The following is a 21,863-nucleotide window of genomic DNA, read 5'->3' as shown; positions in this document are numbered from 1 at the left end:
TTTGAGTTTCCGCATACTAAACAGAAAAACATCTTTTGTTTTAAAAATAACTCCAGAAAAAAGATAAAATACGAAAGAATAACAAAACTGAAATACTACTTTGACACAGTCAACGATGTACCAACTCAAACATAGTAATACGCAGATTTGCTAAGACGTCTTATGATTAACAAAAAAAGACAAGAAAGCACAGCAATTCATATTGTCTAACAAAAGCAACGATAAGGCCGTACGGTGACCTATAGTTGTTAATTTTTTTCTCATTGAATCTCTTGTGAATAGTTGTCTCATTTGATCTCATGTGAATAGTTGTCTCATTTGATCTCTTGTGGATAGTTGTCTCATTTGATCTCTTGTGGTGAGTTGTCTCATTTGATCTCTTGTGGTAAGTTGTCTCATTTGATTTCTTGTGGATAGTTGTCTCATTTGATCTCTTGTGGTGAGTTGTCTCATTTGATCTCTTGTGGATAGTTGTCTCATTTGATCTCTTGTGGATAGTTGTCTCATTTGATCTCTTGTGGTGAATTGCCTCATTTGATCTATTGTGGATAGTTGTCTCATTTGATCTCTTGTGAATAGTTGTCTCATTTGATCTCTTGTGGTGAGTTGTCTAATTTGATTCGTTGTGGATAGTTGTCTCATTTGATCTCTTGTGGATAGTTGTCTCATTTGATCTCTTGTGGATAGTTGTCTTATTTGATCTCTTGTGGATAGTTGTCATATTTGATCTCTTGTGGTGAGTTGTCTCATTTGATCTCTTGTGGATAGTTGTCATATTTGATCTCTTGTGGTGAGTTGTCTCATTTGATCTCTTGTGGATAGATGTCTCATTTGATCTCTTGTGGATAGTTGTCTCATTTGATCTCTTGTGAATAGTTGTCTAATTTGATCTCTTGTGGATAGTTGTCATATTTGATCTCTTGTGGTGAGTTGTCTAATTTGATCTCTTGTGGATAGTTGTCTCATTTGATCTCTTGTGGTGAGTTGTCTCATTTGATCTCTTGTGGATAGTTGTCTCATTTGATCTCTTGTGGTGAGTTGTCTCATTTGATCTCTTGTGAATAGTTGTCTAATTTGATCTCTTGTGGATAGTTGTCATATTTGATCTCTTGTGGTGAGTTGTCTCATTTGATCTCTTGTGGATAGATGTCTCATTTGATCTCTTGTGGATAGTTGTCTCATTTGATCTCTTGTGAATAGTTGTCTAATTTGATCTCTTGTGGATAGTTGTCATATTTGATCTCTTGTGGTGAGTTGTCTAATTTGATCTCTTGTGGATAGTTGTCTCATTTGATCTCTTATGGTGAGTTGTCTCATTTGCAATCATAGTTTACTACATCTTCTTTTTTATATAAGGCATCAATTTGAACACATAAAAAACGCAATTAACAATCAGTCCAAATCATTGACAGTCAATAGGCAAACATATAGTGCCATTTGATTTAGACGGTCTGAAACCAAATAAAGATAAGTGAGAGAAAAATCGTAAAGGTGATATCAAGACATTGGCATAAAAAAAACACCTAACGACGGTAAATTGATATCTACAATGTATGTATACAATTGTCGATTTAGACGTACCAATTATCAGATTGTCTGCATATTGATATTATCAGATAATTGAATTTATGAAATTTTTCATATCAGATGAATTATCAGCTCAAGGTTCAATTTTAGCCGAGGAGCAGAAGGCTCGAGGGCTGTTTATACATCTAATATGAAAAATGACATTTAATAATCTTTTTGTCATGTGCTTCAACAAGGGAGAAAACTAACACATACATATATGGATCCTTTGAAGTGGTTCTCAAGTAGAAATTCAAAACGTGATAAGTTTACAGATGTCGGATGTCTAATGGATTACACCCCATATGCCCCAACAGAGAAAAAAAACAACAGTATGATAAGATAGGGTTAATGCATGAATATTGGGGAATATTGTTCCGAGTAGAATTTTATATTTCAAGAGCTTGCGAGTGCAATATATGTTCTACGAGGGACAATATTCCCCAAAATTCATGCAATAACACTTTTATTGTATTGCAATATAATATTTGAAAGTAAAAAATAGTGTAAACTAAGACTTTGTGGTTGATGACGTCATGAATTTTGAAGATTTATTGCACTAGTGCAATATTGGAATTTATTGCACCCTTACTTTTGGTTTCTTTCTGTAGGAAATATTATATTGCTATACAATAAATTCTTTTATTATATGACTATAAATTTTCTGTTTTCTCATTGGCTAAAAGCATAGGAAATCCTCTTTGATAAAACATTATATTCACTGCGGCAAAAATCACGAGAGGTTAATATAAGATTTGGAACAGCGTCCGTGTACCTAAATATAGAAACGGGGAATTCTTAATTGTTAGCTTTTTAAGGGATGTATAAATAAAATGGTTTTTAATTGGACGACCGAATGAATATCAACCAATCAGCGCTCTCGACATAAAATCGTTTCGATCTCACATACGACAGTTGCATGTTTCCGGCAACAAAATATGGCTGGAGCAGAAGAAGTAGCTACTGAAAAACGCTTTCCATCGTTAAATAATAAGGAAATTAAGAAGATTTTGATAGAAAAGGATTCTTCAAATACTTGCCGATCAACAGATTCTAGCGGGAGGACATTTAAATCTTATTTACGAGAGAAAAATCTAACTAAATACCATCTAACCAAGGATATATTTCACAATCTAAAAATATTAAAATGACACTGAGAACTAAAGAGTCATATAATAAAGCAATTGTTGACTTTTGATATCAGTTGATACAATGATTTATCAACCCCAGATATGTGATATTCACCTCGGCCGTTGGCCTTGGTGAATATCACATCTCTGGGGTAGATAAATCATTGTATCAACCTCATCAAAAGTCAATAATTGTATATTATTCCATATTGATAAAATATTAGTAGGTTTTACTGTATGAATGGCATTTTGAATAAATAAGCATATTCACCTGCAGAAAAAGGATATTCACCGCGCAAAACGTCGCGTGCTTTTACGTGTACAATTTTGGTAAAAAAACGTTTGATGTACAATTGGTTTTGGTAAATATTTTCCATTACATTCATTTCTCTCGGAATATGGAATAACACATTAACTGTCTTTTGTGTCGGTAAATATGTGGTTTTATTGACTTTTGAAAAACTGATATTCACTGAGGCCAACGGCCTCAGTGAATATCAGTATTTCAAAAATCAATAAAACCACACATTTACCTCATCACAAGACAGTAATTGTATAATATTGTTCCGAGTAGAATTATATATTGCACGAGCTTGCGAGTGCAATGTATGTTCTACGAGGGACAATATTCCCCAATATTCATGCACTAACCCTTTTATTGTATAGCAATATAATATTTGAAAGTAAAAATTGATTTAAACTAAGATTTTGACGTTGATGACGTCATGGAATTGAAGATTTATTGCACTAGTGCAATATTAGAATTTATCATATACTTAGACTAAATAACATATGATTTTTACCGTATGATAATAGCATTAAGGTGGCTCGTGGGTACAAAAATTTTAGCAAAAAACTTAACCTTTATTTTTTCATTATAAATTTTATTTATTACACTATTAGTTGTTACTTTATGATATGGTACAAAAAATAACCCAAAAAATTGATTTGGTTTGGCCCCAGATGACTTTAAAAATTGAAAAAGCTCCAAATTATCTCCCTTTGGTGCAAAAATGCCATTTTTTGGCTTTATATTTGAAATATCTTTTTTAACGCATCGGTGACCTATATTTTTTATTATTGTTTTCAAATAAGCTGTACATAAACTAAATAATTGTAAAATTTAAGCGATTTCTTATATTAGGTTATTTTTTTATTTCGATATTTCCTCTTTTTCTCCTATTAGTTCAACAGAAAAAAAGGACATTAACAAAAATGTATGCTTCTTCTAGAGGCAGATTTTAGCTTAAATGAACGGTGACCCCATTTTTTTATTTCATTTTTCTTTTAAGTATATGATAAAGTTAATTTATGAAAAAATATAGCGAAATCCTATATTAGGAAAAAAAAATCATTTATACCCAGGAGCCCCCTTAAATTAAAGTATTTACCATATTTTTCGAATTGGTGCTTAGCGGGCTGATATGAAAAGTTTATCACATGCTTTGATTGTTATCACATGTCTTTCCGTAACGTTATCACATGGCGTTCCGGTGATACTCGGCAAATTCCGGAAAATACACCTCAATGCTATGTTTTCAGTGAAAAACATTACAAAGTAGTGTACAAAACAATTATTTGAATACTGGAATGTATATTGTGAAAAAAAAATTTAAATTAAATTAAAAAAAAAATTAAATTAAATAAATGCATTTTTACAGTTTTTCTGAAACATGATTGAGAAAGTTACTTTAAAAAAGTTGACTTTTCCATACAATGTTCATTATGTATATTGTTGAATAATTTTTTTGTCGATTCGTCCATATAAAAATATGGGTTTTTTCTCTGTTGAGGAATATGATAGACAGATTTCATATTGCATGTATCAAATTTGAGTCCGACGTCCGTGAACTTTTTACTCTTTCATCTTCTTTTCGGGAACCACGTAAAAGGATCAATATATGAATCTGTTATTTTTCTCTACTGTTGAAGCATATGATAAAAAGATCATAACATGTCATTTTTCATATCGCATGTATTATCAGCCCTCGAGTCATGCGGCTCTTGGGCTGATATTGAACCTAGGGCTGATAATATATGCGATATGAAAAATGACATGTAATAATCTGATATTATTGCACGCTGACTTTTGGTTACTTTCTGTGGGAAATATTATATCGCCATATAATTATGTAAAATATCAGCTGCAAGATACAATATAAAGCTTTTTTTGTGGGTGCCGCGAACGAACGACTTGTCGTTGTTTCATAATAGAAGAAGAAATACACAATTGCAAATTCTGGTTTTATATGGTAAAATTTATGTGATAAAAGGTTATGTGTACATGTAAAATAAAAACAGTCTTTGGTCCACGGTGCATTTCTAGGCCAATGACATAACAAACGACATCCATTCAATGCTTTCACTTATAATCATAAGTCATAATTTATAGCAAATAAAATGTCCTACTTTTAGGTGTGAAAATGATGTAGCAAAAACATATTCAAACTATTTCAGCATAACGCAATGTGTTACAACGTATTGGCTTTAGCCTGTATATAAATTTCATGGATTACTGCTTGCTTGAAACCAACGTTCATAAAAATATAAAACTTGAAATGCAAATCATGTAACATACCGCCGTCCTATTTCATTAGCTGATGCAATAATTTACTAAACGGAGAATATAAGAACATTTAGTCAAACCCATGTAAGAATTGCGTGGACACATGATCTATATCTGAATCAGGTTGTGCAACTATAGTTTTACATGGCGCTGAGGTAATTTGGAATAAGTCCTTTGCTGCTTGCTTCGGATGACATTCCTGTGCAGCTGTGGTCAAAACTTGTGAACTGTACACGATTGCAATTAGTAAGCTTTGCACAAAAAGCCATGCATTCAATTAAGCTTACATTATAGATAGTAGAAATGATACGAAACAGCGGACAACCATTGATTGTTGTGTACTTTGTAATGCCACGTGTAGTTATCTGTTTTTGTTCTGGTTCAATAGGTGTTGCTAAAAAATCAAACGAAAAATCGTTATAACAATAAAATTAGCTGAAGTGGTACCATAATTTTGGAAAGCAAACGAGTTAAAAAAAATCTTATTTCGTAAATTGTTAATTTGTAACTTTAATCTTTCAATTTTAATTTTAAATTCTTATTTCATAAATTGTCAATCAATATTTTGTGACTTATTTTTTTCTAATTTCAAACTTCTTAATTTGGAAATTGTCAATTTTTTACTTGTAACTGTGTAATATCTCTTATGAGTAAATTGTTAGTTTCGATATTGGTGTTTTGTACATAAATTTTGCCGTAAAGTTTTTTTGAATATTTTTACATTTGTATTTTGGAGCCTTTTATAGCTGATTGTGCAGTATGGGATTTGCCCTTTGTTAATGCCAAATGGAGACCTTTAGATGCTAATGTCTGTGTCAAACGATCGCTTGTGGTGAGTTGTCTCATTTGCAAACATACCAAATCATCTTTTTGTATATGTACAGCAACAATAAACAATCAATTCTGAATTGAAATAGGCTCATTCATATGAATTTGTTTATAATTCATTTTTGATATCCTTATAGCTATATTTAAAATAAACTGTATGCCGATATTACTGAACTTACTTTTGTTAAAAAGCCAGTATGCATCATACGGTCCACCACTTAAGCCAATATTCTCTATGTCATAAGGACAGTCCTGTTTTACATTTAAGATGATTTCTACGTCTTTAACACTTCCTCTTCCAATTTTCAACTCGCCATTTTCCCAGCTAACCCAAAATTGTCTAACATCACTACAATTCATTTCAACTCCATCAACAGTTTGCAATATTTCAATGTCTTCCACCGCATCAGAGTAAATGTTTCGTCGCATTTGTGATTTAGTATTGGACCATCCGCCAACAATTGCTTTATAAAATGGAACGCCAAAATTATCATTTTGTGACAGAAACCATATAACACTTTCATAGCAAGACAAAAAATAAAAAGTGAAAAACTGTGTATCTTTCTGGAAAGCGCCTTTATCTGATAAAAGATGAGTTTCGGAGAAACCCAGCGTTTTTATGAATACCTGCTGTCCTGCAAAAAGATTAAATTGATTTAACAAAATTTGGTTTCACAATTTCAACAAAATGTACGATTAAAACCCTTTTCCCTAAATACAAGAATATGGCAAAATATAATTACTTATATATTCTAGTAAAAATGTTTTGGATATCTTACTCTTTCAATATATTTATACTTAAACACTCGGTGTTTCTCGCTACATTGAAGACCCATTGGTTTTCATCGGCTGTTGTCTGCTCAGTGGTTGCGACGTTGTCTCTTTGACACATTCCCCATTTCCAACTCAATTTTACTAATTTAAAGCTTGGTGAGTTTGTAAAACTATTCTCAACATTTAACCAGCAAATGTTTTATATAAAGAAGACTAACGTTATTACTAAAAAAAATATCTTTGCACAGTAAATGAAAAGAAAATGTAGGTCTCAACGGATATAGCAAAATTTTATTTATGATACACAATTTATGTTGACACAACTGATGATTAGGATCAGAGTTGACAAAAGCTAGGTAACAAAAGGAGACACTGGACAAGTAATGGAAGTTTACTCTTAGTAGCAGTTCTCTGTAACCACCACCCAAGTTGCGGCACGCATAGTCTCAGATTTTCTTGAAACTTGGTGTGTTGGTAGCTATCGATAAACGAACAAGAAAAATGTTGACAATTTTTTTTTTATGCCCCCGTTGCCATGGTTACGGGCCCCATTGGATTTTGCCCCCAAAATGCATATTTTGAGGATAAAAATGACCCATTTTAAGTAGTTATCATGCATACATTTCAAGTTTTATGAATATTTTAACTATAATTCATTAAAAAATAACACATTATGAGTAAGATAAAAAATAAAAATTATTTCTGACAAAAGGGGCAGAAGGGGGAAGCACTGATCAAATAGTGGAATTTTCCCTGATTTCAAAAAGGCAAATTATAGGCATTTTGCATGACATAATTTAAAAATTTTGCATCCACAACCAATTATACTACAGTGATAAATGTAAAGTATGGTTGTTGCCCAGAAATAATTTAACATTAAAGGTTTGGGAAATAGGTTGCTAGGGTGGTTGCTATCGGAACATAAAAGTGTCATTTTTGGTATTTTGAAGAAATAATTTGACATTGTTATTTGAATAGTTTAAAAACAGTGACAAATACAAAATAAAAATCATTTGGGACATGTTGTGCATTCAATGACCTGAAAGTTGACCTCAAAGTCAAAGGTTTCTTATGACCTTGACTTTGACCTTCGGTCTATTTTTATTTAATTTTGTTAGAAATTGTATCAAATAAACTTAAAATGTATTTAGAAAAAGTGTTGAGACAAAATTTTGTTTACATTTTGTTTAAAAGCAAAATGCCAGAGGTCAAGTTCATGTTAAAAGTTCTTAGCAACGACCCTTACTTGATATAAAAGTACCTAGCAACCATGCATAGTTAGGTTCAGATTGATACGAATTATGGTAAACATCCTAATTAAAGGTTGAGGGGTCAATATTTTCAGCATTAACTTTAACAGCCATTCTAATATAATCAGAAAATGCATAGCAACCATCCCTGTTTCGGTGCTTTACTAAAGTTTTAATTCATTCTTCTATTTAGACTCTCAAATTTCTTTAAAGAGCAGGTATTGTGTTTCTTAAATAATTCACATACATTAGTTTACTCATTAATCGCCAGCAACTTTGTTTCCTGTCTTGCTTGAATTACGAATGCTGTTTTTTCCAAAGTATTTCATCAATTTTACGAAAACATACCAGTATCTTATCATCAACTAGGGGGCTCCTGTTTTACATTTATGTTCTTTGTCTTGAATCTTCAACGCATGTAGAAAAGTAATGTAACAAAACATTTTTTTTATTGAAACTTATATGGATAAATGAACAACTTAATAGTAAAAATCACCAACAAGACTCAATCATTTACTCAAATATTTGAAAATTTCATTTTACTCCAGATAGGCGGTTTGCCTTTAAATGAATACTAGTACTTAAGGATGTATTCTTCCGATTTTTTCTGACTCATTCAGTCTCGTTGAAATCTCGTTCTTGAATTATGAATATAACGTGTAATACATGTGGAATATATCAATGAATTTTAAAAATATTATTATAATCAAACATAACTCTGTGAAAAAATTGTGTATTTACAATGAACGGTTTATGAGTAATCCAATTTTAGAATTTTAGAACCAATCAAGTCTGTTTTTTTAGCCAAAATTTTGAGAAAAATGGGTGAGGGATACAAAAAATGATTTTACAGGAATCATGTACATCCCATATCATTTTGGTCTTTACAACTTTGTAAGATATGTATTTTTTCAATCATTTATAACAAAAAAGTTGAAATAATATGCATTTTGTTCTTAAAACTGACAAAAATCACAAAAATACACGTGGCAAATTTTACACAAAAAAGCGTCAAACAATGATAAAACTTTCTTATATTAACACCTACCTACAGTTTTTTTACTAAAATTTATTCAGTTTGGTCCACTTCATCTTTTTAGAAAGTATGAAAAAAAGTTAAATTGCGGAACTGTGATTTTGTTCAGGATGATAGCTCAAAAAATAGGTAAAAATCGATGAAAAATGAGAAAATCATCAAAATTGGACATTTTCAAAAGGCCGTAGCAAAAAAAGAAGTGCACCACCATATTATTTTTCTTCACCAATTATTTTGTTACAGTCTTATAAACCCAAAAATCAGGTTAAGAAAAAAAGTTTAATTCTAGAAATGTTGGGCTTCTCCGAGGTGTACATCCTTAAGGAGAAAAATTCAAATAACAGCATTTTTCTTGTTTCCTTATCCCAATTATGTACTCTTTTTAAAGTTACTCTGGTAGCTATAAATGTTTAGCTTATTCTCTATTAATATATTTAGGTTTATACAAACATAAACGATAGTTACCCCAAATTGACCTTAAAGGGTATTTTCTCTTAATAGGGGTTGTCAAATGAATCTAAGGTAGATTCATGGTATAGCGCCATCTTGGATTGTACAATCACAGTACCAATTGGTCTTGTTATTTGCCTAAATTGGCAAAGGAGAATGTACTTATGAAAAGGGGCGTTTTGGCCCCTCTCAAAAGAAGTCTTAATTCAAACCATTGTTTTTTTGTTTGTTAAGTTTCATGTTTCTAAAAAATATTTACAAATATCATTAAATAAAACCTAGTTTTGATTGCGAATGACTGCAAAGTAGTTGTTTTTTCGATGCTAAATTCCTAAAAATTGCGGGAAATCTAATTCACTTGGTTGCCATGGCAACCATGACCTGGCAACATTTGGATGGGCATTTTTCTTATTTGTTTACATGATCACATGTTTCGGCTAAGTTTCATGAAAATCGGTGACTATGCGTGCCGTTCCCCCTATATAAAACGGTTGGTGGTTACAGAGAATTGCTCGAAGTCCTCGAATGTTAAAGTTGAATTTAGTTTTAGTTATACCGCTGTTTTTATTCGTAAATACACTATTATAGCATTGGTATTAAACTACACATGTTTACTTAGAACTTTGAAGAGACAGACTAAAATGAATCAAAACAGTAAATAAAACATAAATATTCCTACCCAAAATTATGCAGCTAAAAGCCAGTAGAATGCACACTTGTAGCCTCATTTTCGCATGAAAAAGTAACTTTGTACTCAACTGTACGCGTTGTGGTACGCTAGCGACAAAGGATGAATGTTGATGAATTGTATGTATATTTGTTCTTCTCGAGTCAATAAAAAAATATCCTTATTTTTCTTTAAAAAAATATCGGAATAGATAAACATTTAAAAAACGATTAAAGAAAAACACACGATAACAAATTATTGAAGTTAAAGTATCGTATGTCTCAGAAATTAATAATTAATTTAAAGTCAGCGGTTTTTACATTGAGGATAATTATTTGTCATGTAGATAAACCACATAGCGTACACTTGAGACGGTGTAGAAGGGTTAGAAAGACTTTTAATACATAAATTGTTATAAAATCCGGAAAGCGTTTTTTTTTTGTTAGAATGACGGCAATTTTTAAAATTTAAACAAAACACTGCAGAATTTCAAACTTCCGTTTTCTAGAGATTGTTATTCTTCTTTAGATTCCTTAACATGCGACAATCCTCGACAGAATCTCGTACTCTGTACGGAATCGACCGAATTGAGGCGAATGATGTCCTTTATTGATCTGAAGAATTTAAATTAATTACAGTTTTGCACAGCGTGGCCTTTATATATATATATTTACAAGAACACAAAATAATTGAAAATGAATTTGAAGTGCATAATTTATTGTACATTGGGAGTAAAATTATGATCATAGGCTTATAATAAATGTAATGAATTTGAGGAGATCAGCTGGTTAGAGCTGTTCTCTGAAAGTTTTGACAGTTACTGTATGGACTGGCAGTTCATTCCACTGAGTTACGGTATATGGAAAAAAATGATAATTTATATGTACATGTGTCTGTTATGGTTGAGATGTGTCTAAACGTGAAATTATAATGTTTGCAGCTTCTGCTGTCTAATGGTATGAGAATAGTAGATGGGATTGCTACGATTTGATTTACTATTTTGTAGAACGTTATTAATAGTGTGCGTAGTTTTCTTTTTTGTAGTGAGTTCAATGAGTTTATCGTGTCTGTACGAAAACTGATGTTATGGTATCTGTTGCAGACATATCCGACAGCTCGTCTTTGGATCATCTCGATTCGAGAAGTTTGTTCAACTGTGTTAGGGTCCCATACTTAACATGAATATTCCAGTTTTGGTCGAACAAGCGCCAGATATTCATGAGTTTTGATGTTCTGACATGATGTTTTTAAGTTTATTCATGAGGGACACTTGTGGTGACTAGAATCAAGTCAAATGACTTTTCATCCAGGACAAATGTTAGTCTTCTTTTATTGAAAATAGCAGAGTCCAAGTTTACTGTTTCGTTTCGGATACAATTTACAATCCAATAGGTAAATGCTCTTTTAAATTTAGTACCGGCATCTTTTATGGAGCTCATACGTATTGACTGTTAAAATGTAAACTTTACAATTACTACATGTATCACTATCAAAAGAATTTGAACACGACCTTTGACATTATGTCCATCCTTGAACAGATGGTAAGTAGCAGATGAAAAGAAAATCTTTAAAGGTCGTTAAAATCATTTGTTTTACATAAAACCACGAGAGTCTTTAATGATAAACCAATACAAAATGAAATCAATTCAGTCGGGATTCTACTTTTTCAACATTATCGCCCTATTGCTCTTTTTTTCAATCTTAAAAACGACATGTATGCTGTCACCAATCTTTACTTTGATTGGACTAAATTACGGAATTGAACTCAAACAAACAAGAAAACATATACTAAAGAAACATTACGGTCATTAAATCAAATAAAAATGAAATTATCCAAAAAGATAAAATAAACACAGGTAAATTAATCATGCTATTCATAGTTCAAGTTCTATTTTATTATATCGACTTTGTTTACTTGCAAGTGCAGTCTTAAACGTTTTAACAGGTACCAATCTTTATCTAACGTGTAACAATAGTGTAACATTACAAAATAGAAAGACACAAGATAATTACATATATATATATATATATAGAAAATGGTTTAACTCGACCAAAAGACATATGAACATAAACAAGTGAACATACACTTATTAATTTGATCTATAACACAATGTAAATACAAAATCAATAAAATAAGGGATAAGATGTTAAACTATTTCGGAAAAACAACCATAACCTGAAACAAAATGACACCAAAAAGAATAATGTACACAGGTAAATGAAAATAATTGTGTTGTAAGTTGTAAGGTATTCAGTAATATCAATGGAGAACGGAAATATGATAGAATTAAGCCACCATATACATTGAAACAATTTCGTTACAGAAGTTTTTGTTTTATTGTAAAATCATAAATATATGTTTTCCAAGCGATGTCGTGTAATCGTATAACTTTCTATGAGTTACATTTTTTTAATATTGTAGTAAATAACATAGCTTAAGCTCAATTATTGTGATTTTATTATATTTCCAGTCTTACTTTTATCCCGCCAACTGCCACAAGGTTTCCGTAATGTTTTGGTCAATTTGTTGTTTCATCAAAAAAAGAAATAAATTATTCCAATATACATACCTTTACCATCACCACCTTCTTTTTCATTCTGGAGCCAAGCAATTTTAAAATCACAATTAATTTGTGTTTGATTGACAATTAAACCATCACATTAACATTCCAGTCCGTGATTGCTGCATTTGTAAATTCGAGATATTCACGGTCACAAATTTCAGAAATGTGACAACTGCGATAAAAATACAATAATCAGTTATGAAATAATTTTGTTGACTCCTATCCAAACTTCGGTAAAAAAAAAAAAAAGAGTCGGCAAAAAAACAAGCTATCACTAGACCAGTTATTTGATTGCTCTAGTAGTGACTTCGTGCTAAATTGGATAGTCAACGAAATTTTATACAATGAAATAAGGCGTCTACATTTCATGTAATATACATGTGCATTGACTAACTGATATTTAGGTGCATTTGGCCTTTACGAAATATTTGTGTAGGTTATCGCTGAACACCGTTAACCCCTGGCCTTGTCTGCTTTAGAACTTTTGGATTTGAGATAATGCATGTTTGCAGAGATAATGTAAAAGTTTGCCAAAGTTTGCATATGTGATTGGTGCTGGGAGAAATGGTTGGACCTGGATTTATTGTGTGGTTTGTAAGTAGACGTACATTGCAAATTCTAACGAACACGATTTAAAAAACATTCAAACATCAAGCAAACATCATTTGCCTATGATTTGGGAACTATATGTCGTCTTTTATTTCTTTGTTCAAATTAGTGGTTATAATGTTGGTAGCTGCACTATGCAGGATTTAAGTTAGTGTTTTACTTCTACGACATAAGAAGGAATTTGCGTACGAAAAACTGGTTTCACCTCTTCAAATTTTACGTCTGTACCAGGTCGGGCCATATCCATTAGGTGTTGTTTCAATCTTGCTTTATGGCTGTTTGTTTTCATCGGAGTCATATCTCCGACGGTCGTGTGGTACATCTAACCATCTAACCGATTAAAAAATATTTTACCAGTCTGCCTGTTTGTAAATAGTCCAAATTAATTTGATGTATGGCGTTACTATGTTGATATCAAATTCTTAGATACATGCTTTTACCATTAGTTATTATCGGCTTTAAACTTGCTATCGGCACCTGCGAGTACTCTCGGATCTGTTTGTTGTTGTTGTTGTTGTTGTTGTTGTTGTTGTTGTTGTTGTTGTTGTTGTTTTTCGGCTTTGAAACGATCTGATGAGTTGAGCTCTTTTTGACTGATTTTTGTAGTTCAATGTTCTTATTTTGTGCTGTTGCAACACTGTATCATGTAAGGATGGTGCATGTTTAACGCCACCATACTATATATGTGCCTATCATACTAAGAGCCTGTAACTGAGGGATTGTTGCTTTTGTTATTTCCTTTCTAACACCTGAGTCTGCATAACATATTTGAAACCAGGACCTGTGTCACATATTTGTTTTTTTAAAGCTTAAAACATGCATGTTTTAATAGCAATAACTATACTTGTAAGTTATATTCATAATATTGTTGGCCAATATCAACGAATCCGGACAATTATTAATTCAATTTGATTTCATTTATAGTTAAAAATAAATTTGTCTGTCATCTATATACACGTTAAAATGGTTGTTTTGCAGGTTGAACGAGTACCATTTTAGGTGGCACCTAACACTTTAACTAAAATTAATTTTGCTCGTTTAATTTTCTTGAAATTTTGACAAAGTTGACCTACAATTGCATACATTTCCGTCATTTTGTTCATTAATGGCAAACAACTCCATTTCTTAGAGAGTTAGAGGTAGACCTCCAAAGGTCCACCAGAAATCGCAACTGGTGGTTGATACATTTTGTTTAGAAACATAAATCCATTATTATGATAGTTTTATCATCTAGTATCATAACAAATATAATCACATCAGGTAAAAAGTAAGGATAAGTTGATTGTTCGATCTTTTTTTTTCTTTTAGATTCCTGTTATTTTATTGCAAGTTGAATTCACACTGCAGCAACACAGTAAGTATAAAGTCATATGACTTAGCTTTTTATATAATAATAATAATAATGAAAATTTATAAAGCGCCCTATATAAAAAATAAAAATTACTCTAAGGCGCTGTAGATACACATGGTAATTAAAACAAATCAATGACAATAACATAAAAGGTGTAATACCACCATTGATTTTCCCCTATTAGTCTTTGTTAAATTTGCACTTTTCCAAAACATGTGCAGAATTTATCTTTGTTTCAAATAAAGAAATACTTGGCATTAGTAAAGTTTTATCCTGTCCAGTTCTATAGAAAAAGTTTCACATAACATTTCATTGCATGTAAGAAAATAACCATCATTGTAAGTTAACCAATCAAATGTCTCCCCTTATTCTATCTGTGTACAAGGTTTAGTCACCATGTAACCTCAAGATTACAAAACTTTCTATAGAAATCACAAATAAAAAATAATGGTGTTTTGAAATACCCAAGACATATGTTTATGACACAGAAATAGTTTTACTGCAATAAAATGTAGGATTAATTACCTACAACGGTCAAATTCAAGGGAATATTTTTTTAGACCTACTTTCGTAACCGGATGTGACGTACCATGCTTTGGTGGTATTACACCTAAAACATAAAAATACATCGTGTCAGATTCAAATACTGAAATAAAAAATGCCTACCATGAGATAAAAGGTCAATACGAAATACATGTTAAAACAAAGAATTTTATATAAAAAAAATAACAATATAGGCTAAAAGCATGCAGAACAAGCAAACACTCTAAAACGAAATACAAAGAGTAAAAAAGCCCGTAAAAGAGAAAAGAATTCAATCTAATTAAAAGCAATGCGATAAAAATGAGTGTTTAGCTGTATTTAAAACACTCTAGGGACTTGCACTGTCTTAAACTGTTCGGGAGATTGTTGAATAGAGAGGCCGCTGCCCAATCAAATTGTCTTTCACCGTACGTCTTCGTCCTCACTTTTGGAACGGTTACTAGTTTTGTGGAACTTGAATGCAAAGATAGGTTTGGAACGTGTAGATTGACTAGTTCCCGAATGTAAGCAGCGCCAATGCCATTCAAAGCGCAGTACACATAAGTCAGTATATTGTATTGTGGTCTATATTGGACGGTAACCAATGTTAATCAGCAAGTATCGGTGTAAGTTGTTCATGTTTTCTTGTCCTGGTGATAAGACGAGCTACTGTATTTTGTACTTTTTGTAATCTGTTCAATGTAGTCTTGTTGATACCGTTAGCAGAATATTCCCATAATCAAGTCTGGATGTTACTAGACTGTTCACAAGTGTTTTGCAAGCAGTTGTTGTTATGAAGCTGCGAATGCGTCCAATATTACGGATGTGAAAATGACAGAATGTTACTATGGCAGAAACTTGCTGTTCCATCGTTATGTGTTGATCAAAATATACACCTAGGTTTTTCACGCAGGATACACTACTTATTACAGTATTGCCGACTTTGAGTTGAAGATTTGGTACACTAGCCTTTTGGTACACTAGCCTTCAGATGTTTCGGTGTGCATATGATAAGTTCGGTTTTATCTTGATTCAGTTTTAACATATTTACTGTCTTGTTACTTAAACCCGACTGCAAATAAGCATCTTTGACAATCGTGACGATTTCTTCCGAACTGCACACTTCTCAGTTTGCATAAGTAGTATACCCATTATTCTATCTCATAATGATGTAATATCAGGATTGATGCCGTACGGTTTTATGAATTGTCAATGTGGGAGATGTAGATGTATCGGTTTGATGTGTTTTATCATTTGATTTTGCCATTTGATTAGGGACTTTCCGTTTTGAATTTCCCTCGAAGTTCAGTATTGTGGTGATTTTACTTTTTCTATACCAAACAAAATATGAAATATGGTCCAGAAGCAGTAATTCAGAAATTTTATGTTTGATATGTTCCACAAATCTACACATCAATTTGATCTAAGATATAATACATTATTTTGCTTTTCTCGCTGCAACAATTTTAATAAACAGCTAATTTAAATAAAACTACCAAACAAATCCTTATAAAAATCAACAACGTAGAAATCTTGTTCGATGCCGTGACAAACCGTTTCTGTACAAAATTGTATGCATGCATGGCAGATAATAAATTCGTGACAATTTCAAATTCAAAATAACAGGTCACGAAGTATTATAGATACTGTCAAGATTTCTAAATTTAACAAAGAAAATATGCAAGAAAAAATACAAACATTTAGAAAACCAAAAATTATGCACATATTTTGTAAAATATCTTCACAGGAAATTACGTATTGATAACGGGGAAATATAGAAGCCCAAAATGGGAAAAGTCAAATAAATATTAATAAGAATATTCGGGTACGTTAATGGAAAAAGTTTAAGTTATAAAGCAGATTATAAAACAAAAATCATTACTGATGCACAGCACACACTTTATATCGGCAAAATCAATGAAATGGAGCATTTACTGTTTTCTTCTCATCAAAGATCGCAAAGACATACGAGTCTTCATTAACTCATCATACATTTGTAGATACCAGGATTGATTTTGTTTGGAGCCAGACGCGAATTTCGTCTACAAAACACTCATCAGTGACGCTCGAATCAAAATACTTTTAAAAAGTACGACGTTAAAGTCAGAGCAAATCACATTGACTTTCATAAACATCTTATATTAATTCTTCAAGATATAGAGTCCCGAAATTTTGTTCCTCCTTTTTATTTATTTAGAATTTATTTCGAAGAGCATACTGCCTATACAATAGCATATTACATTGTTTTCTTATCAGTTGTAGACAATGACCTTGCACCCTATTCAATTTATTTGTACTATATCTAAAGAGTTCACTGTTCTTCACCCTAGATTAATTTCAGATAAGTAAATGTGCCAAACACAGTTTATCCATTATATTTTCATGAATTTGTACTAAAATCAGTTATTTTTTCGTTAGAATTGTTTTATTTAATTGTCATTCCGGGGCCTTTAAGAATAGCTTACTATGCGGTATAGGATTTGGTCTATTGTGAATAGTTAACTCATTGGTAATTACACCACATCTTCTCTCTTATATTTCCTCATTGTTCAAGACCGTTCTTTAACATAAAGTTCACCGCAAATAAATTATAGGTCACAGTACGGACGTACACAATAATAACAACAAAAACAATAGTGCATAGCAATTAAGCTATTAAAGACCCTAGTTACTCATATAAGATAACTAACGAGATTTTTAAAAGTACCAAACAAATAATGAAAAATTATACATGATAGACAAAAACAAACGACAATAAGTGAATTACAGGCTCCTTATCCGGCGCAAAAATAAATATATTTGGTTTCAAGATCCCTTCAAGTTTGATCGCATATAATTTGACCTTCCAATTGCTTTGATTCGATACACACTGATAAGTCTTATGTAGACAAAACAAGCGTTTGGCATTCAAAATTAATATTGTGATTATCTAGTGCGTTTGTTTTATATCTATTACGCATACATATATAGTTTTATAAACCTTACTTTAATTAATATATAATAGTCATATTTTTTTTTATAGCCTTAATACAATTGAGAGGTGGCAAAAGTCGCTTTCAAGGAAGAATTGAAATATTCCACGGTGGAAAGTGGGGTACTGTATGCGATGATAAATTTGACGAGAACGATGCTAGGGTTGTTTGTCGTATGCTTGGATTAGAAGTTATGTAAGTTACTTTTTGTAAAACAATATCAAAGAATTTCCACTTTTAAAAATTAACCAATTTGAACGGTACTTTGAGAACATCTATGATCCTTTTTTATTAGCTACTTTTAGAAACGAAAGACAATAAAAAGTGTATGGACAATTCAAAGATGATTACAATTGATATTTATATTGTATTGCAAAGTTGTGTTCTCTGGTATAAATATTACGCTCTCTCAGTTATTTGTTATCTTTTCTCTGTTATTCCATGTAATGCTATCTAGTAGCTATGAACTAATATGAACAATATTTTTATATATAATTATCTCTTTTGATTTGTAAATCACGATATATTTCAGTCATAATGGTAATACATATTTTTTTCAATTGAATAGAGATTACTAGTCTACATAAGTTTACATACATCTATATTTACGGTGTCTGAAAACATTATTACAGTTTTGAAACTAAGAAGAGCAATTTCATAAATGAAAGTATACATTGTATTTAATTTAAATAAGGTATCAAATATGAAAATAGTAATCACAATCTCGTATGGACTATAGACAAATATTGTCAAAAAATTCATGGAATGTCTTTTCTTTAAATTTTCGTCAGGCATCCGGTTATTCTAAACACGGAATCCTTCGGAGAAGCTAAAGGAGAAATTTGGGCCGATGACTTGGAATGTACAGGAGAAGAACGTGATATATCCGGCTGTCCATTTCCTGGTTTCGGTAATAACGACTGTACTCACAAAGAAGATGTCAGTTTGATTTGCGGTAAGTAATTATATCTACATGCCAAAACAGTACTAAAAGTACATACATAAAACACATTCAATACTTTATATGCCATGCTGTTTGCTTTTCTTCAACATACACAGATACATACATACATATTGGAGAAGACTCCTATCCATGTCACGCACCAAATTAAGACTGCGTATTAATTTTATTTGACTCGCGGAATATACCAACATTTTTTTTATTTATCGCAACCATCTCATTCAGGCTTTGAAAAACAAAGGCAAATAATTACATTTGATGTATGTTTCATTATAATACTTTATTCTGATTGGCTAACTACACATCACATGTTATTCCTCAAGCAATTGCATCACTCAATAAAACTTTTCATTCATGATAACACGTGGTCCCACAATAAAGTGCACAGGTGAATTGAATAAAAAAGTTATAAAATTCGTGTTTTCATGATCATAGCTACAAAATGTAATTATAAGTATTGAATGCTTCTTTTTGTAACTTCATGGGGTTGTAAAAGCGTTGAGCGTGCGCATATTTTTAGAATGAAGCGCTTCATACAAAATGTACTTCGTTCAACGCTTTTACACCCCAATGAATTTACAAAAAGAAGCATTAAATTCTTAAATATAATATTTACCCCCTTGCTTTAACTAATGATATAGATTTTACGCCCGACAAACGCATGTATGACGTACAAAAGGGTATAAAACATCAGATAGTTTGACGGAATGATAAACTTTCTATTATATCTAGTAATAATTTTTAATGTCAGCAGCATACGTTCGTAACAGTTGACACAACTCAAAATATAAATTTCTACATAGTATTAAAAATGTTTTCGCCAGTAAGAGCGTGACCATAGTGTAAAAAGAACCCCATGAATACTTTTAATAAAAACAGTACAACAGGGTATATATATGTACTAAGTATATAAGAAATGGAATTAACGCATGGCAACAGGCAGACACATATTCATATACATAATTTACAAAAGTTAACCCCTTTGACTTAAACACAACCATTATGCGACGAAGAAAGTTGTTTTACTGCAGATGTTACAAAAATAAGGCTAACCAATGGAACATTTGTTGGAGAGGGCCGCATAGAGGTAAACCATAACGACAAATGGGGAACTGTCTGCGATCAGAACTTTGATGAAAACGACGCTAAGGTTGTCTGTAGAATGCTGGGATTTAAAGATTCGTAAGTCAATGTTGATATTAAATTAAGGAATTTATACATTGATAATACTTTCCTACTTACGGAAACCCATTTTAGACCTCCCAAATATATAAGTATGATTACCAATACAATGTGAAAAAATAAGTTTTTCAAAATCTTACTCATTTTATGTCAAATATATATTGATTTAAAGTGTTATGAAAAAGTTTGCGTGAATCATATTAATAAAGTCATCTCGTCTTTTTGTATAGATAAATTCCCCAAACTTGGTATTACGGTCTAATAAACGGAATAAAGGATTGTTTTTGTCTATTATAGGTCGATATGTTGTGTTCATCAATAAGCAAAACTTATACCACATAGTAAACTTTAAAAGGCCCTGAAATGATAAGTGTAACAAATTTTAAACTAGAAATCTCACGGCCTGATTAATGTAAATAGATACAATGATCAAAATGCAAAATATGATATACAGCAACAAACAACACTTTAACTGAGTTACAGTCACCGAACTTGGAACAGGCGAATACTTATTGGTATATTGGTGGTGTTAAACATGTTAGCGGGCGCCCATCTCTCACATAAAATGGGACTGGTAAAACAGTACAACATATGACTTACTTTTTTACTGCCCAGTATGCCATCGGCATGTAGGGCAGCAACAAATGTCATCCATTTCTGTCTGTCTTGGCCATCGTTTCTACTGTTCCCCATGTTTTATTCGTGGTCATCAGTTATCCTTCTGCAGTACGTCTCCGTGTGTTTTTTTGGTCTTCCTCGCGTACGTCTTCTTTCTGGAGTCCAATATAATACTGTTCTAGTGATGGAATTTCTGTCTCTTCTATTCACATGCCTAATCCATTCCAAACGCCTTCTCATTAATATTGCACCCATGCTATCTTGATGACACTGTCTTAGAAAATCTTCATCAGATACTTTGTTTATCCAGAAAATGCGCAAAATTCTTCTTAAGCTTTTGGTAAAAACTGACAGATTGTTTAGATCGACTTATGTCATCCTCCAGTACTATGATCCAAATAACGAAGTAGATACTACACAACTCTGGTTACAGTTTTAATTTGGTCTTCTTACTATACTGTGATGATTTCCATACATTATTGAGTGATCTAAAGATATTCCTGGCTTTGTTTAATCTGTTCATGATGTCATTTTCTGTACATCCTTTGTGTTTCGTACTGTACTGACTAGGTATGTAAATGTTTCTGTGATTGGCTAGAATGGGAGTTGAGATATTGATGTTAAGAGTCATGGTTTTTGAGTCCAAATTGACTAGCTAAGTATTTAAGCGGTTTGTCGTCTCTTGTAAATGAGGGTGTGTCTGTGATAAAAGAGCTAGATCATCAGCTAAATCAAGATCTTCTAATATTGTTGAAATGTTTCAACTTATTGGAGCATCTTCTGTTGTTTTTTTCAGTTAAATACGACATTGAAAAGA

The 21,863-nt window shown here is 31.8% G+C and overlaps 2 protein-coding genes across 2 annotated transcripts in view; one reads left to right on the top strand and one right to left on the bottom strand.

Moving 5' to 3' along the window:
* Positions 1-5,402: 5,402 nt before the first annotated feature.
* Positions 5,403-6,640, bottom strand: LOC134723027 (uncharacterized). The gene is made up of 2 exons (XM_063586658.1): positions 6,270-6,640; positions 5,403-5,656 (listed from the first exon to the last, which is right to left on the bottom strand). Exons 1-2 carry the CDS (start codon positions 6,517-6,519, stop codon positions 5,403-5,405), a joined length of 504 nt encoding a protein of 167 aa, XP_063442728.1. The 5' UTR covers positions 6,520-6,640.
* A 5,147-nt stretch (positions 6,641-11,787) lies between these two features.
* LOC134723025 (deleted in malignant brain tumors 1 protein-like) overlaps positions 11,788-21,863 on the top strand; it is a 59,512-nt gene continuing 49,436 nt past the window's right edge. Inside the window, exons 1-5 of the mRNA XM_063586657.1 lie at positions 11,788-11,808; positions 16,073-16,100; positions 18,336-18,480; positions 19,077-19,240; positions 20,278-20,428. Coding sequence (XP_063442727.1) covers positions 11,788-11,808; positions 16,073-16,100; positions 18,336-18,480; positions 19,077-19,240; positions 20,278-20,428 — 509 coding nt within the window. The remainder of the gene's footprint in view (positions 11,809-16,072; positions 16,101-18,335; positions 18,481-19,076; positions 19,241-20,277; positions 20,429-21,863) is intronic.

The sequence above is a fragment of the Mytilus trossulus genome, chromosome 6 (genome assembly GCF_036588685.1).
Source record: "Mytilus trossulus isolate FHL-02 chromosome 6, PNRI_Mtr1.1.1.hap1, whole genome shotgun sequence".
Classification (NCBI taxonomy): domain Eukaryota; kingdom Metazoa; phylum Mollusca; class Bivalvia; order Mytilida; family Mytilidae; genus Mytilus; species Mytilus trossulus.
This window is presented reverse-complemented; position numbering and strand designations above follow the sequence as displayed.

Excerpts from the sequence above, each read along its gene's own strand:
- LOC134723027 (XM_063586658.1), bottom strand. The coding sequence starts at position 6,519 with ATGCGACGAAACATTTACTCTGATGCGGTGGAAGACATTGAAATATTG. Across the intron at positions 5,657-6,269 it reads ATACTGGCTTTTTAACAAAA|CAACACCTATTGAACCAGAA; the intron begins GTAAGTTCAGTA and ends TTGATTTTTTAG.